We start from the raw sequence: 15,510 nt of genomic DNA, 5'->3' as shown, positions 1-15,510 counted from the left end.
CCTTGATCCAAGTAGCATTGCATTGCAATTACACTAGCCAGGAGGGCTGGGTTTTTTTAAAAGAGCACACTCTTTTCTTATACTGTCACATACAGTAGGGTGACCAGATGTCCCGATAAAATCAGGACTGTCCCGATATTTAGTTGTTTGTCCCGTGTCCTGAACGATGTACGGTCGGGACGCCATTTGTCCTGATATTTTGCTTCGGCGGCACTCCGGCTTTTTTTTTTTGCTTGGGGTGGCAAAAAACCTAGAGCCGGCCCTGGTGTGGGGGTGAGCCTGTGGCTGCCCCCCATGTGTCCCAATATTTTGGTCTTGTCATCTGGTCACCCTACATGACAGTAGTGGACAATGAAACACTGATTTCCTTAGGGACTACTATACTAATCTATTTTGATTTGAAAAGGACCTATAAAGCAGAACATTACAGTGCACACGTCACTACTTCTTCTGGGATCTTGAGGCATCCCTACCTCTTTCCCCAGTTTGTCAATGGCTTTTACAGGTGGTTGTCCAGCTGCTTTGCTTTCGGTGGACTCCAGTGGGAATGGTGTCATCTCAGCGAGAGATGGCATTTTCTCCTTGGCATGTTCAGTAGGAACAGAGTTTGAATTGGACCCACTTTTAGTCATGAGATTTTCCAGTCTACTGCCTTCCCTGTGCTTTTCAGCCAAATCCTCATGGTTGTCTTCAATATCAGCTAATGTAGGGTTGAAGCCATTTTCACTGGTCACCACCAGGCCCCAGTCTGTGTAATCAGTGCTCTGTTTCTGTTTGTGCTTGATGCTCAGCTGAAAGGGGTCCTTCTCCAAGTCCCTGTAGTCATCAGTGTATTCAGGTATCTCGTCAAGGCTGTGATCTTTGCTCAGCAAAGAAAGCTCCTTCAGGTTACTCACTTCCTCAGAGGGCTCACTCTGTAGTCCCACAGAGTGAACCATATTTGGCAGCACCTGTCCATACCCTAGCAATGCACCTGGCCTCTGAGAAGGCCTAAGTACAAATGTAAGATAAGACTTCACTGTTTGAATTTTCTTAGGTTCACAATTTTCTTTATGCTGGCAGTTCACAATGTAGCAGCGCCGTTCAAACATCCAGGACAAGTCACAACCCGAAAGATCGCAGCAAGCCGCTGTGCAGTCTGACATCGACATGGCATGGGGAACTCGCATGATTTTAGTGGTGTCTAAATTAGGAGATATCACTGCGTCTGCATACGTGGCTCCTTCCGTGCACTGCTCACAGAAGTACCCTGAAACAACATACACTGACATTAGGCAGAGAACTACAATCACACAGCTTTAGAAGCTGCCATCTTGCCTTGGAGGGACTTTTCATTCAAGGGCAAAAATGTAAATAATATTAAGATTAAATATAAATCATTTTACCATGCACAAGTTTTGCCATTATTTTTCTTACAGGTTTGCTAATTCTTGAAGATATGTGTGTGCATTAAGAGTAATATTTTACACTCACGTAGCGTTTCTCATCCGATGGTCTCAAAGCTTCTTGCAAAGTATCTCTTATCCCATTTTACAAATACAGATGCTGAGGCAAAGAAGTTACATGACTTGCCGAACATCCTTCAGCAAACTAGTAGCAGGGCAGGGAACATAAGAACCCTGATGGCACAACATACATATTGTGACACTAGTAGACCAGGTGCCAGGTTTTGCCAAGGCTGTAGTCATCAGCTGAGCACTGACAAATTCAGAGCTGGAAACCAGACCAGCTCACATGTATGTTAGTATTGTTCAAGACAAGTGTTAGACTTGTAAGATGTGTTCAGGCAATAATTTTACTTGTAATGTTTGTATCTTATGCTGTAAGGTAGGATGTAACTTTTGCTTTATAACTGTAAAAATGCCTGCTCTGAACTTGTGAGCCCAGGCAGGAGCAGTGGTTCACCCACCCATCAAGGAGGACTATCAAAACTAAGTGGGCCATTGTGAAATATCACAATACAAAGACTGGGTTAATGGCCCTCTCACACCTGGGCAGGTGCTACGGGCAAGGAAGTTCATCCCATTATCTTGAATTCTGGAAGAAGGAAATAAAGAGAGCTGACATGAAAATTCTTCATCTCTTTGCTGTTTGGCTCTCAAAGGACTGGAGTTAGGAAACAAAAGCAGGGATCCCCAGGGTCAACCTGGGTTAGCCCTGAAAGACATTCAGTGCTGACAGATTACTACAACTCCTCCTCCTGGGAGAATTCTGCACCAAAAATTTAAAAATTCTGCACATGATATTTTAGAATTCTGCATATTTTATATGCCAATATAATCATGCCAGAGCGGGGGAGAAATTATTAGGGAGTCTGGGAGCCTCACCCATGTAGACCGTGGCTGACCCCTAGGTTTTCCCATTCAATCAGGCACATCTGCCCCCATCCACAATAGTCCCTGCACCCCCCTTCCCCTGTTCCCATGTGTCCATGAACCCCTACTCAGCTGCCTCTCCTTCCCCTTCCTGATGTGCCCCTGCAACCTCCCCCATCCCCATATGTCCCTGCACCCCAAATTGGTTTCTTCTGCTGGTGTCGAAAGAATATTTTCTTCCTTTGGACTAATTCATTCCAAATTGAGACCTGAAAAAGCAGATTATGAACAAACAGTAAAATGAAGGTGAAGACGACTGAGTGAGCTGTAGAAGCCAATATTTTAAGTTTCTCATGTTGACCTGGCTGACACAGTCAATTTAATTTTTGTTTTTTTGCTTTTAAATATTTCATCTAACTATTTTAGTTAAAAACAATTTTAACAAAAACAAATCTGATTTTAAAAAACTTGAATGTTTAACTAAATTCAAAAATTCATATGCTTGTTTTGTTAAAATATTATATGTTTGCTGTTGAAGAAAAAAATCCAGAATACATAACGTTGTTTTAGTTAAATAAAACAATTTAAATGTCTGTCTGGTGATGTTCTTCTCCTAATACAGCCTGGCAAGAAAATCCTCCAAATATTAATGATTAACCTGTTGAATTGGAGATAGTTCACCTCCCAATGACTTCATAAATATCTGCTTCAATTACCTTTGGTAAATGAAATAACCAAACAATCATTCATTTTCTGATATAGCTGTAAAAACTAAAACTGAAACGTTTTCAAAATATATCACTTTAAAAATGTATAGTGTGTACCTTCTAAAAACGAAACCTATATCTATCTCTGAGTTGTGAAGAATATGTATTAAGGTTATAACAACCAACAAGCATGCACTTTTATGTAGAAATCCAGAATTCAAATTGAGTCTTCCTGACTAGTGATTTAAATCATGATTTAAATCAATTTCATTTAAATCTAATCCACCCTGGCCCAATCCCTCATGAAAACATGTTGCAATTGGCAGAAACAGCCTGGAAAATTGCCCACAACTCTTTCTACACCTGATTCTGATACCCTTATTTATGATAAACAGCACCTTATCCCAGGAGCAGCCCCATTGACTTCACTGAGACTCCTTGTGGAGCAAGGTGCTGCTCAGTGGGAGTAAGGGGATCCCAAACTGGACCTGAACGAGTAAGGATAAGGTGCACTGCAGAGTATGGTATCCTTGGGCAGGCAGACTCTCTGCTCAACTGCTACTGTTCCCCCCCGCAGCATGACAGAGAGATGGTAAGGCAGGATTTTGCCCTGAGTTTGCAGTGCTCGCATTTTGAGAGGAGAAAAAAAAAAATCTTTTGACTTGCAAATGGCCATTTAATAAGGCACTAATCGAGCATAAATGCCTCCCTGTTTAAGAGCAGGTTGAACAAACACCTGTCAGGGACAGTCTAGATAATACTTAGTCCTTCCTTGAGTGCAGGGGACTGGACTAGATGGCCTCTCGAGGTCCCTTCCAGTTCTTTGATTCTATATTTACAGCAGCACTTTTCTGACTACAGCTACAGTTTAATACAGGGCTGGGGTTTTGTTTGTGCCTGTATTTGTATTCCAGCTAGACCTCTATTCAAGGGAACATGAACGTAAAATAACAGCTCCTGTACAACAGTGTGCGATTCTTCAGCTTATCAGCACCCTCATTCTTCTCTCCCACACCAAGTATACTATAATTAGTTCCTCCACATTTCCATTCACCTCTGAGACTATCAGGGATGCTGTTGCAGAGGTCTATGAAAACACTTACCATAAATCAGCACTTTAAATGTGCTACCCAGCTTCTGACAGGGCAGCTGCAGGAGCTCATGGTTAAAGGAGAGGGCTGGGAGGTAGGAGACCAGTTTAACTGCTGTGTGATTTAGACATATTTATCCACATCGATAAAAGCATAATAAAACGGGAACTTGGAAAAACAACAAAATCTCTTGTAGGGTAACACAAAGGTGTGCCTCAGGTTCGTGTACAAGAATAAGTAAACAACCCTTCATTAAAAATAGGTAGAAAGCCCAGACTTTCAAAAACTACTGATTACTTGGATGCTCAGCACTTTCTCTGAATCAGGTGCCTTGAAGGCTTCCCAAGCTGGGCACCCAAATATTCAGGCACTCAAAACAGTAACAACAATAATGACATCCAGCCCTTGTATAGCACTGGTCATCAGCATTTTACCCAGGAGGTCAGCATCACTTCCCTCACTTTACAGGTAGAGGTAACTGAGGCACAAAGAGGTGAGATGACTTACCTGACATCACACAGCAGATCAGTGGCAGAGCTGAAAACAGAGTCCAGGTCTCCTGAGTCCCAGGCCATTGATTTAGCCACTAGGCCCTACTGTCTCTCCCATCACTAGATACTTTTGAAAACTGTGGCCTATACTTTTTATAAGTGAATTTCATGCTGATGCAACGTGGTAGATCAACATTCCCACAGACTGTAGTCCTCCATTTACCCACAGAGTAGGTACAGCATGGATCAGTTTTACCGGCCAAACTATAGTTCAATCTCCATGCCCTAGCCAGCCCTGGGCCTCTTGGAGGGAAGCGGTTGTTTCAGATCAGTGATTCTCAACCTTTTTTATACTGTGTCTCTATGTCACAAAAGCAGGAGTTTCAGGACCCCTTCTCATCCATTCATTCAGAAAGGAAGAGTAGCAACGACCCTCCTGGACCTGTTCACAGCCCCCAGGTTGAACACTTATGTTTTAGATCTTTTACAATTTCCCCTGCATAAGCAGGCATTCACTCTGTTATGTCTAAGCATTAAAGCATAGGTAGGTAACTTAGTCTTCAGATGTGCCGAGTACCCATAGCTCCCCTGGATGTCAAATCTGGCCAACAAAACAAAAAAACAGTGTCAAATCTGACCATCTGAAAGTCAACTCAAGAAGTTCAGTGGTGCGCAGCATTGAGCAACACACATCACCGCGGGAAGCTCTACACTTAAAAAGATGCAACAGTTCAGCTGTGCCACTGTAGCTCTACAGTGAAGATGTTTCCCCCATCAGCAGTGTTAACCCACCTTCATGAGAGACGGTAGCTATATCGATGGGAGAAGCCCCCTGCTCGACACAGCACTGTCCATGCTAGGGGTTAGGTCAGTATAATTGCGTTGCTCATGGGTGTGAATTTTGCTCATGGGTGTTTTGCGTTGCTCATGGGTGTGAGCGGCACAGTTATACCCATGTACGTTTATAGTGTAGACCTGGCCTGAGTGTTTTGGAAAGTCAGCTGCTGCCCTTCCATATGGATGCACAGTAGCAGATTTTTCAGGAGATGCAGTGATATGCATTACTCCTGACAAGGAACAATTGAGCCCACTGGGCCTAAGCCAAAGCCCCATGAAGTCAATGGAAGCTTTGCCACCGGCTTCACTGGGAGCACCAACTGGCCCATTGTAGAGTCTGAAGCAATAACTGGGCACAATTGGATGATGCAAGGATGAAATTTCAGCCTCAACACTACATTTCTTTGTTGGTTGGTTTCAGCTGGGATATGAAAGCCCAGCTTTCAAAGGGGACTCAGTTGGATCTCCAGTTTTCCTATCTGCACTCCACAGTGGTCCCAAGTGAGAGAATTTTGATGTCTATCTGATTTGTGAGAAACTTGCTGGAAAATTCATTACTTAGATGGTCACGTTTTAACACTTGTGCCTGCAAAACTGACCCCAATTGACTGCAGGCATAAAATTAAAGTAGTTTTTAAAAACTGTGCCTACAGTCAATTGTGGTCAGAAAGTAACATGCCATTCCACTCAGAAAAGCGACTGTGCAAAAATAGCATCATGCAGTTCCACATTTATAATGCCTGAATGACTTGCAGATCACGTGTGCTCAGTTTACAGTTAAAAAGATGGTTTTCCTAATTGCCAGCGCTGCAAAGTCACGCTGGGAGCATTCTGGCTCATGCAGCATCACCAGCAGTAAAGGTTCTGTAGGCCAAATACACCTACATCTGTGTTACCTTATACCTGCAGCAGGCTTGCACAGGCATAACTGAGGGCATAATTTGGAGATCATGGAGTTGCACAAGTGGCCCTGTCACCGATGTTAGTAATTCTGTTGATAATGCGTAAACCAGTAAAGAATAATCTCACACTCCCAGATCTGTTTTGGGCTAACTTTAGGAAAAATTAATAAAGACAATTTCCCCCCTCCCCCACTAAAGTCTGCGGACATAGCTCTTCATACATATGGAGGGAGCACAACTGCTGAGTAAGGCGGCACCATTTTTACAGTCACTTTGTAAAGTAAAGTTATTCCTTATAAGGACAGGTTTCAGAGTAACAGCCGTGTTAGTCTGTATTCGCAAAAAGAAAAGGAGTACTTGTGGCACCTTAGAGACTAACCAATTTATTTGAGCATAAGCTTTCGTGAGCTACAGCTGTAACTAACTGAGGCTTCCTATTCTCTCACTGTCAGCTTCATAGGCCAACTGATGCATGAATGGCATGGAGATTGTGGTAATTTACTAGGCACCAAATTGTGTTTGGCCTGGTGATCACACAGTAATACATTGCAGGTTATCAGGGTTGTTTAGAGGGCAGATGGAAGCCCTGCATGATTATTATGACAGTGCACATGGACTGGTTTGGTCATAGGATCTAACAGTAAGCTGTGCAGCAGGAGGGTTTTCTGTGTTCTAAGTGAGAAATATCAGATGGAATTAATCCAGCCATTAAGGACTGCAATGGGGAACCACTGATAAGGAAGAGTGGGTCAGTTTTAACCCCTGTCCCTTTAAGAAACTGATTAGTTGTCAAGCTGATGCTCTGAGATTCCCCCCATCCCACTTACTCCCTCTCCAGCATTCTTGGCCCTGGCCTCACCATAGCCAGTCAGAATTGGCTGTGGCAGAGGAGATTTTAGGGGAACAATTCAAAGCAGTCCCATCTCCTGGAGACTGAGCATATACACACAGCGCTCCTGGCTCCTGCCATTGTGGGAAACGTGGGACAGACTCAAAAGCCCAAGCTTGGCCACGCTGCCACTACTCAGCCAGGCTAGACCTAGATTTTAAAGCTGTAGGCAGGAATCCTGCTAATGCCCAAGAAAAACAAGCTGAAACTGCAAACATATATTTCTAGCTGAGGGGCTGTTTCTAGCCATAGCTAGTTCTCAATCCCTAGGCTTGCTGGAGTCACAAGTTCAAATCCTCAAAGGAGTGACTCAGCTCTTCATCCTTCCAAGGTAGATAAACTGAATTCCGTGTAGTTTACTACATAAGCATCTTTTGATACAGACCTTAACCAAGGTCACATGGGCACAATCTACATGAAGATGGAAGATCCAGTGTTAGTTTTCATAAGGGCAGGGTAGGATGGGGTCTGCCCCAGTATCCTGGCCCAAAATCTCCTGTCCCCACACCACTGTGCTCTGGGCTGGCTTCCACATCCAGAGGTGGCTGCATTTCAGTGGTGTTATGTGTACGTTTATTTTGGTCAGAGCTTTGGGAGCTTTTGAGAGAAAAGATGCAACAGAAGCGCAAAATATTATATTTTATTATCCTTCTTCAGCATTATAAAGGGCTGAGATACTTTTGATGAGATTCTAGAAAAAAAAAAAAAGAAATAGTTGTCTCCCAAGATGAGAACTCTAATTCTAACTTTCAAGCCAGAGCCAATTTTCACAGCTGAGTTATAAGCCTCTGAAGAATAGGATTTATAACATAAATGCTGACAAAGGCTTAACTCCAGCAGCTTTAGCAGGGACCTATAAAAATCACTATCCTCAAAACCAGAGAAGCCAGATTAGCCAGAAGTTCATCAAAATCTGAAGTGTCACTGCATCAGTTTCTGAGGGGATGGCGTACACCTCTGTACATAAGGAATATGATTTCATTCTCTCTCCACAGGCTGCTTCCATGTTATTTAGAGCCTCTCCCTCCCTGAAATCCTGTAAGCTTTTACACAGAGATACTTCAGGGAAAGCAGAAGGCCTGTTTCTTGCTTCAGAGACCATTCTAATTGCAGATTAAACACTGGGGGAGGGGGAAGAGCAAATAGGGAAAAATGCTAAATTACATAAAAGCAAATCCTTGACACGGGGACAAAACCAAGAGTATTGCAATTAGATTTACAAACAATGGGCTGCAAAGCTTTTACAATAATTAGAGCAGCAGTCTGCAGGATGTTTACAATTCTGTTATAGGGCCCAGGATCAGCTGCTGAGCCTCTCTAATTGGTTCACTGATCCTGATGGTTCACTTGATGGTTCATCTTCATTTCACGGGCTGCCAGGATCCCTGTTTGTTGCTGATAAATCAAGAAGTACTGGTGGATAGAGCAGATGGATTCAATTTCTCCCCAGTACTCTCTTGAGCACTTGGTGGGAATCTTTCCCTGCGGCTGTGCTTATGTTCTGGGAAGGAAGAGGCTACTTACCTGCCTCATCCCCAGTATCCCTATGTAATACTGGGCAGGATTTTGGGAGACACAGATCCAGTTCTCTGCTCTGCTACTGATTTTTTGTATGAACCTGGGTAAATCACTCACTCTCTCTTTGCTTTTTCAGCTCTAAAACTGGGGATAAGGGTACTTCCCTAACTCACAGAGTGTTGTGAAGGTAAATACATTACAGACTATGAGATGCTCAGAGAACAGGGGCCACATAAATACCTTAAATAGATATAATCTCCTTTTTTTTTCCAATTGTCAGTAATTCATTCAATTTGAAATGTACTTAAAATATGTCCATATGGTAAGTGCTGTACAAAGCCCATAGACATAGATAGTCCCTCCCTGCAATCCTATAGCCTAAAAAGACTGACGCAGCAGAGACAGGACTCACCATGAAATCCAGAGGAAGAAAGAGCTTCACGTGCAGTTCTGGTCTGAAAAGTGACTGGCATTGTGCTGTTCACCTTTTATTATCTCTTGATAAGTTTAATATCAAACAACTAAAAAGTTGGTCTTTCCAAGCCCTGCACGTACAATCTAGACCAGAGGTGGGCAAACTACGGCCTGCAGGTCACATCCGGCCTGTGGGACCGTCCTGCCCGGCCCTTGAGCTCCCAGCCAGGGAGGCTAGTCCCCAGCCCCTCCCCTGCTGCCTCAGCTCGCTGTGCCACCAGCGCTCTGGGCGGCGGGGCTGCGAGGTCCTGCTGGGCAGCGCATCTACGAGAACCGCCAGCCTGCCCTGGTGCTCTAGACTGTGCAGCAGTGCAGCAGGCTCCGGCTGGGCGGCGCAGCTGCCAGTTCTGGTGCTCTGAGCGGCATGGTAAGGGGGCAGGGAGGTTGGATAAGGGGCAGGAGGTCCTGGGGGGCAGTCAAGGGCCAGGGAGCAGTTGGATAGGTGTGGGAGTCCCGGAGGGCCTGTCAGGGGGTGGGCATGTGGACAGGGGTCAGGGCAGTCAGGGGACAGGGGGGTTGGATAGGCGGTGGGGTCCCAGGGGGCGGTTAGGAGCAAGGGTCCCGGGAGGGGGTGGTCAGGGGACAAGGAGCGGGGGTGGGGGGGTTGGATGGGTCCGGAGTTCTGAGGGGGCAGTTAGGGGGCAGGAAGTGGGAGGGAGTGGATAGGGGCTGGGGGCTGTAGTAAGAGAAGGCCCTGAAATATAAATTCTTGTATCAGAGGCCCAGTCTGAGACCTGAAGCCTGAACCAAAGTACTTCCAGGCAACGATAAGCAAAGCTGGGCTGTGAGCCAGAGGCAGGTCCCACTCACAGAAGTTTGCAAGAAAAGATTGTTAGAGGCACGTGCACACACACACATAAGTGCTAATGAGAGGAACTTGTGCCAAAATGGCGGCAAGACACTCCATAGACATAACAAGGAACAGGCAGGTGCATCTTAAAGACAGGGTCAAAAGGACAACATGGTGGATAGACTTGTTTGAACTATGATGAGTAATCTGTCCTGCAATGGTATAAAAGTAGGTCCCGGAGCACATATCTTTGTCCAGCCTAGGGGGCAGTGGAGTGTCCTGCCACTGACTGAGCTGTTTCCATTGCCAGGGAGCACAAATTCGTAGTATGCCCTGTAGAGTCTATTGGGAACTATTACTGTGCTTCGTTTGACAATAAACCTGGCTCGGGTTCCTTCGTACCTTACTAGAGTCTGTGGTTTTTGGGGGTTCTCTCGGGGTCTGCTGTGTGAGCTATCTGCGCAGAGCTGGGGCAGCACATAGAGGGAACACACACACAACCGACTGTTATCATCATCAAACAAGAGTGGAGCACCATACCGGTAGCTATCGACAACAGGGGCCAGGCTGTTTGGGGAGTCACAGCCTTCCCTACCAGGCCCTCCATACAGTTTCGGAACCCCGATGTGGGCCTCAGGCCAAAAAGCTTGCCTACCCCTGATCTAGACCCTGAAAGTCAAGCTGGGTTCTTTCCTCTTTAGGCATCATCAAACTCTTAATTGTTGCTTTCAGGTCAAATTATACTGTCTGTTGTACTTGACAATCCCACTATTATTAAATTATGCCCTCAGTGACACTTGTGAAACCTCACTGCAATCAGTAGGCCTGCACAGCTGTACCTGACTGGAACTCAGTAAACAATTCTGTTGATGATCTCAAGAAGGAATAGACTCTAGGCCCCTCTCAATAAGCTATGTTGACTCCACAATGCTAACAGCTATAAAAATATACTTTACTCACTAGAGTCAGCAGCTATGACTTTCCTCTGCAACACATCTCCTTTCTTCGTGTGTGCAAAGTGCCATATTTACAAAATAATTGATCAGAAGAGAATGACATTTGTTTACGGTGTTGCCAACTCTCAGGATTTTATTGTGACTCTCGGCATATTTGGAGTTTTTCTTAAAGCCCCAGCTCCTGGAATAATGTGTTTCATGAAAATCCTGGCTTTCATTTAAAAAAAAAAGTTTCCAGCCCCTGCGGTTGTGAAGAAAAGTTTTAAAAAGATGAACCCTAAAGCATCAAAAATCAGAAAGCAAATCGAAAGAAACCAGATTTTTAGTCTCACTGTGATATTTTGACTCCTGATTTTTGAGCACATAAGGTTGGCAATAGTGTGCTGAGAACTCACAGCTTGTAGGAATCTCAGGAGAAGTGTGTTATTAAACAGAGAAATGGGAATGGCGTCTTTGTAAATGGCACTGGGAGGTTGCTTTATGCATGCAGGGCTGCATTGCCCAGAGCAAGGAGATGGGAGTTCTACACCACCTGTAATTGTGACTGCACACTAAACTATCTCTGTGATTTTGTTATAAAGGCTAATCTCAGAACAAAGTAGCACAGTGTGAAGATGCAGTAGCTGAATATTGCGAGTCGGGCATGATGACACCTCTGAGCTTTATTACACCAGTAGAAATGAATTACAATAAAATGAGTTTATAAGATCACTGTGATGCTAGGTTGGAGCATGTCTCTGCAAGTGTGCCATACTGAATTTAATCCAATCTATAGCACTGTCAACTAAACAGTTGTGTTTATGATGGTAACCAATGCATGCTGTCTTTATCAATGAGAGAGCTGTACATTCCCCACTTTAGTTCAGCTGGAATGGCATTTATATTTATTATATTTATATAGTTATATGAGATATAAATAAATATAAAATCAATTTTGGAATGCATTAGCACAACCATCTTGATAGTTAGAATGGCCAGAATAATTTAGACCTCATTCAACACAAAATAATTTGATCAATTAATGGATTTATATCAGTGGCAATAGACTACATTATAAGAGACTCATACATACATTAAAGCCTTGTCTACACAAGTCAGCTTTCATCAACAAAACAGTGGAGGTGCACACACTGAAATGCTCCTCCCACCGATGTAACTCTCCTTTATGCTGACATAATAAAACCACTTTGACAAGAGGCGTAAGGCTTATGTCGGTTTAGTTAGGGTGATGCAGTGTCTCTGTAGACACTGCATTCCTTACATTGGTGGTTGGCAATCAATCTTGTCTATTTCATGGCTCCTGGCAAGAAAGCTGGCTCCTGGCTCCCCAGCCAGGCCTCCGCTCCTGGCTTGGGCTCCCCCCTGGGAGACCTGCTGCACACCAGGATCCTGGCTTCCCGCTGGAAGCATGGCAGCCAACCGGACTCCAGGTGCAGATCATTCCCCTGGAGGCGAGATCAAAGCTCGGATGGGAGTGGGGAGGCGGGGGGACGCAGCTGGGCTCCCGGTGGGGCGCTGCACGGAGCCGAGAGCCCTGGCCCTCAGTGCCCCACACTGCCCCTCTTCAGTCGGTAGAGGTGCTCCTGGTGAGCACTACTGACCAGAGGAGGGTACTGTGAACATCAGCCATCACAGTAATTAATGCCGTGGCTATAAGTCGACCTAACACAGGTCAATTTAAGATTGTAGTGTAGACATAGCCTTAGTGAGACACAAGGAGAAATTATAAGTTGCAACCAGAGTTTCATGAAGTCAGTTGACCCAAGCATGGGAGGTGCTGAGTGGTAAGGCATGATACATAGCAGTGATAGTAAGACACCAATATTCATTGACACACCTGGCTCAAAGCTCATCACATGAGTCAGCGTTACATAAGGTCAACAGCAGGGGTCAGTACCCACCGACCTCAGTGTCTGCTGTTATATGTTCTCTTTACAAAAAACAAAAATGCTCTCAGCAAACAACAGCCACCCCAAACTAATTCAGCCAACTAATAAAAACACAAATAGAACCATCTCAGCATACAGGTCAAGGTAGCTCAGCTTAAAGCCTTTGACAAAGGAGAGGACTGTTCTGCCTCTTTTTTAGCACCTTCCAATTACAACTATTCTCTCTCAAGCACACTGCATCAAGCCCTTACCATGCAAAGCGAGCTAGTGAAAGAGTCAGCTCAAATAGCAAACAACTTGACTAAAAAAAATAGCCCTGGAAGACCTAACAAATCCATGCTTAGGACTGTTAGGAAAATGCAACACACTTCACAATTCTTTAGAAGGATCAGTAGTTCAGAGAATCAGAGACAGAAAAGCTAAAATCTTTAGCACAAACATCTAACAAGCTTCTTGAGCCACAGATAATGTTACTGTCATGCACCGGAGTGAGCATACATTGATTTATTAAAATGAGCATCTTCTGGAAGACGCTGAACACCCTCCAATTCAATTGGGGTGTACAGCACCTTACAGAACCACACCCTTGCTGAACTGTTTTGGCAGGACACTGAAAGGGATAATGCCCCTGAATTTTCTGCCAAAGTAAATGGAAGTGTGCAGGGGAGGGAAGGGACACAATCAACATAAAAGGCTATATGATAACATTCATTAACCCATAATTTACTGTTTGGAACAATTACCTCTGGGACAGAGAGAAGCTTGTAATATATACCCTATGACAGTGCTTCTCAAACTTTTTTTTTCGCAGACCACTCTAAAATTGCTGAGGGTCTCGGCAGACCACTTAATGATCTTTCCAAATGTTGTTTGTACCGTTAGCTAACTATTGTAAAGCCTTTTGGATAAAAGAAAATCTTAATAATAAACAACTTTTTTTGGTTCTACAAATGAAAGCATACAACTCTCATTTTAATATAAGTAGTCTTACCTTTCTAATGCGATGGATGTGCCTTCTCTCCCCTGCCACGGCAGCCCTCAAGCTAGGGATGGGAAGGAGGGGGGGTCTCTCCCTCTCTCCCCCACTGCAGTAGCCACCGAGCTGGGGCTGGGAAGGAGGGCCATCTCTTTCCAGCAGCCGCAGCCCTGGAGCTGGGGAAAGCTGCCTCTTTCTCTGGCCACCACAGCCCTGCACATCCCAAATTCCCCCCACCCCCTCTTTCACCCTACTGCCCCCTCCCATCTACCCCCTATTCCCCTCAAGGCCACCACCTCACCTTACATATGCGTCTTCTCCTGGGTCCAGGCACTTAATTAGTGGAGCCACACCTCCACGGCTCTACTAATTAGGTGGATGGCCCTTTATTCTCTTGTGTGTGGCCACCCAGGTGCACACCTTAGAGGGAACTATCCACGGACCACCTGAATGGAGCTCACAGACCACACTTTGAGAACCTCTGCCCTACGATGTGAGAGATGGGTAACAGGTTTGCTTTGGAAAAATAATTGAGACACGGTTACAAGACATAATCAATGAACAAGTCTTTTCAGATGTCATGAAGGACTTTTTAGTCTAGTAATAAGTAACTAGAACCATTATTATACACTCCTATAATTTGGTAACACTCTTAATGAGTCAAATTCATTATTCCTTACACACAAAGAGCTCCCACTGAAATTTTCTTCACCAGAGAATACCAGTGTTGGCCACATATCAGGACCTCAAATACTGCTTAAATAGGATTGACTACACGAGTAGACACATGCATCCACTGTTTACTATACAAAAACAGGCCCATCTTCCCCTCAGTGGAGATACAGTATGACAGTGTCACACTGTTCTAGAGGATGGTTCTAGAACTATCACCAAAATATCCTGGAGTTAATGCCTTCTCATTCCCAAATTCAGCGGTTTTATTAAAACTAGGCATACGAGCAAGAATCTCCCTTATTAAACAGCTAATCCTGCTTGTATCTCAAGAGACTTGCTGGAGTCCAAATAATTTCTCTATTCAGTTATTGAATTCCAATAATGTAGATTCTGCCAGTATCTCCACAGCCACAATTCCAAAAACTGTTAGCCCTCTGGCAAAATAAAGCCCTTATATGAGCATTTCACCTTTGTTCTGTAGTGTCTGTGCTAACACTGCCAACGTTTGAGATAAAATGATGGATGATAACGTGGTAGTACTGAGAATCTATACTACTTTTCATTTGTTTGCTTATAGCTAAAAAAAAAAAAAGTCACCAGTGGTGGCTGGGGGTGGGGGAGAATTGGTAGCATTTCCCTAAACTGTGTCTTTGCAAAAAGAAATTCTACTTACCTGAAAAAAAAATGCATTTTTATTTTCCATGCACTAGTGCAGAGATGGGCAAACTACGGCCCGCGGGCCACATCCTGCCCATGGGACCGTCCTGCCTGGTCCCTGAGCTTCCGGCAGAGGAGGCTAGCCCCCAGCTCCTCCCCCACTGTCTCCCTCCCCCACAGCTACGCTGCTGCGTGGGCAGCATGGCTTGCGCCTGCCAACCTCCCAGGCTTTCCAATAAGCCTGTCCTGCCGCTCTGAGCGGCATGGTAAGGGGGTGGGGGGTTGGATAAGGGGCAGGAGGTCCCGGGAGGTAGTCAGGAGGTGGTTGGATGGGACAGAGGTT

At 44.7% G+C, this 15,510-nt stretch overlaps 1 protein-coding gene across 9 annotated transcripts in view; it reads right to left on the bottom strand.

Annotated features, from left to right (window-relative positions):
- KIAA0319 (KIAA0319 ortholog) overlaps positions 1 to 15,510 on the bottom strand; it is an 83,768-nt gene that overhangs the window by 50,118 nt on the left and 18,140 nt on the right. For all 9 annotated transcript variants that reach the window (XM_073331872.2, XM_073331874.2, XM_073331868.2 and 6 more), the window contains one exon: positions 474 to 1,249. In XM_073331872.2, the coding sequence (XP_073187973.1) occupies positions 474 to 1,249 (776 nt within the window). The remainder of the gene's footprint in view (positions 1 to 473; positions 1,250 to 15,510) is intronic.

The sequence above is a fragment of the Lepidochelys kempii genome, chromosome 2, assembly GCF_965140285.1.
Source record: "Lepidochelys kempii isolate rLepKem1 chromosome 2, rLepKem1.hap1, whole genome shotgun sequence".
Classification (NCBI taxonomy): Eukaryota; Metazoa; Chordata; order Testudines; family Cheloniidae; genus Lepidochelys; species Lepidochelys kempii.
Note: the sequence above shows the minus strand (reverse complement) of the source record. Positions and strands in the feature narration are given on the sequence as shown.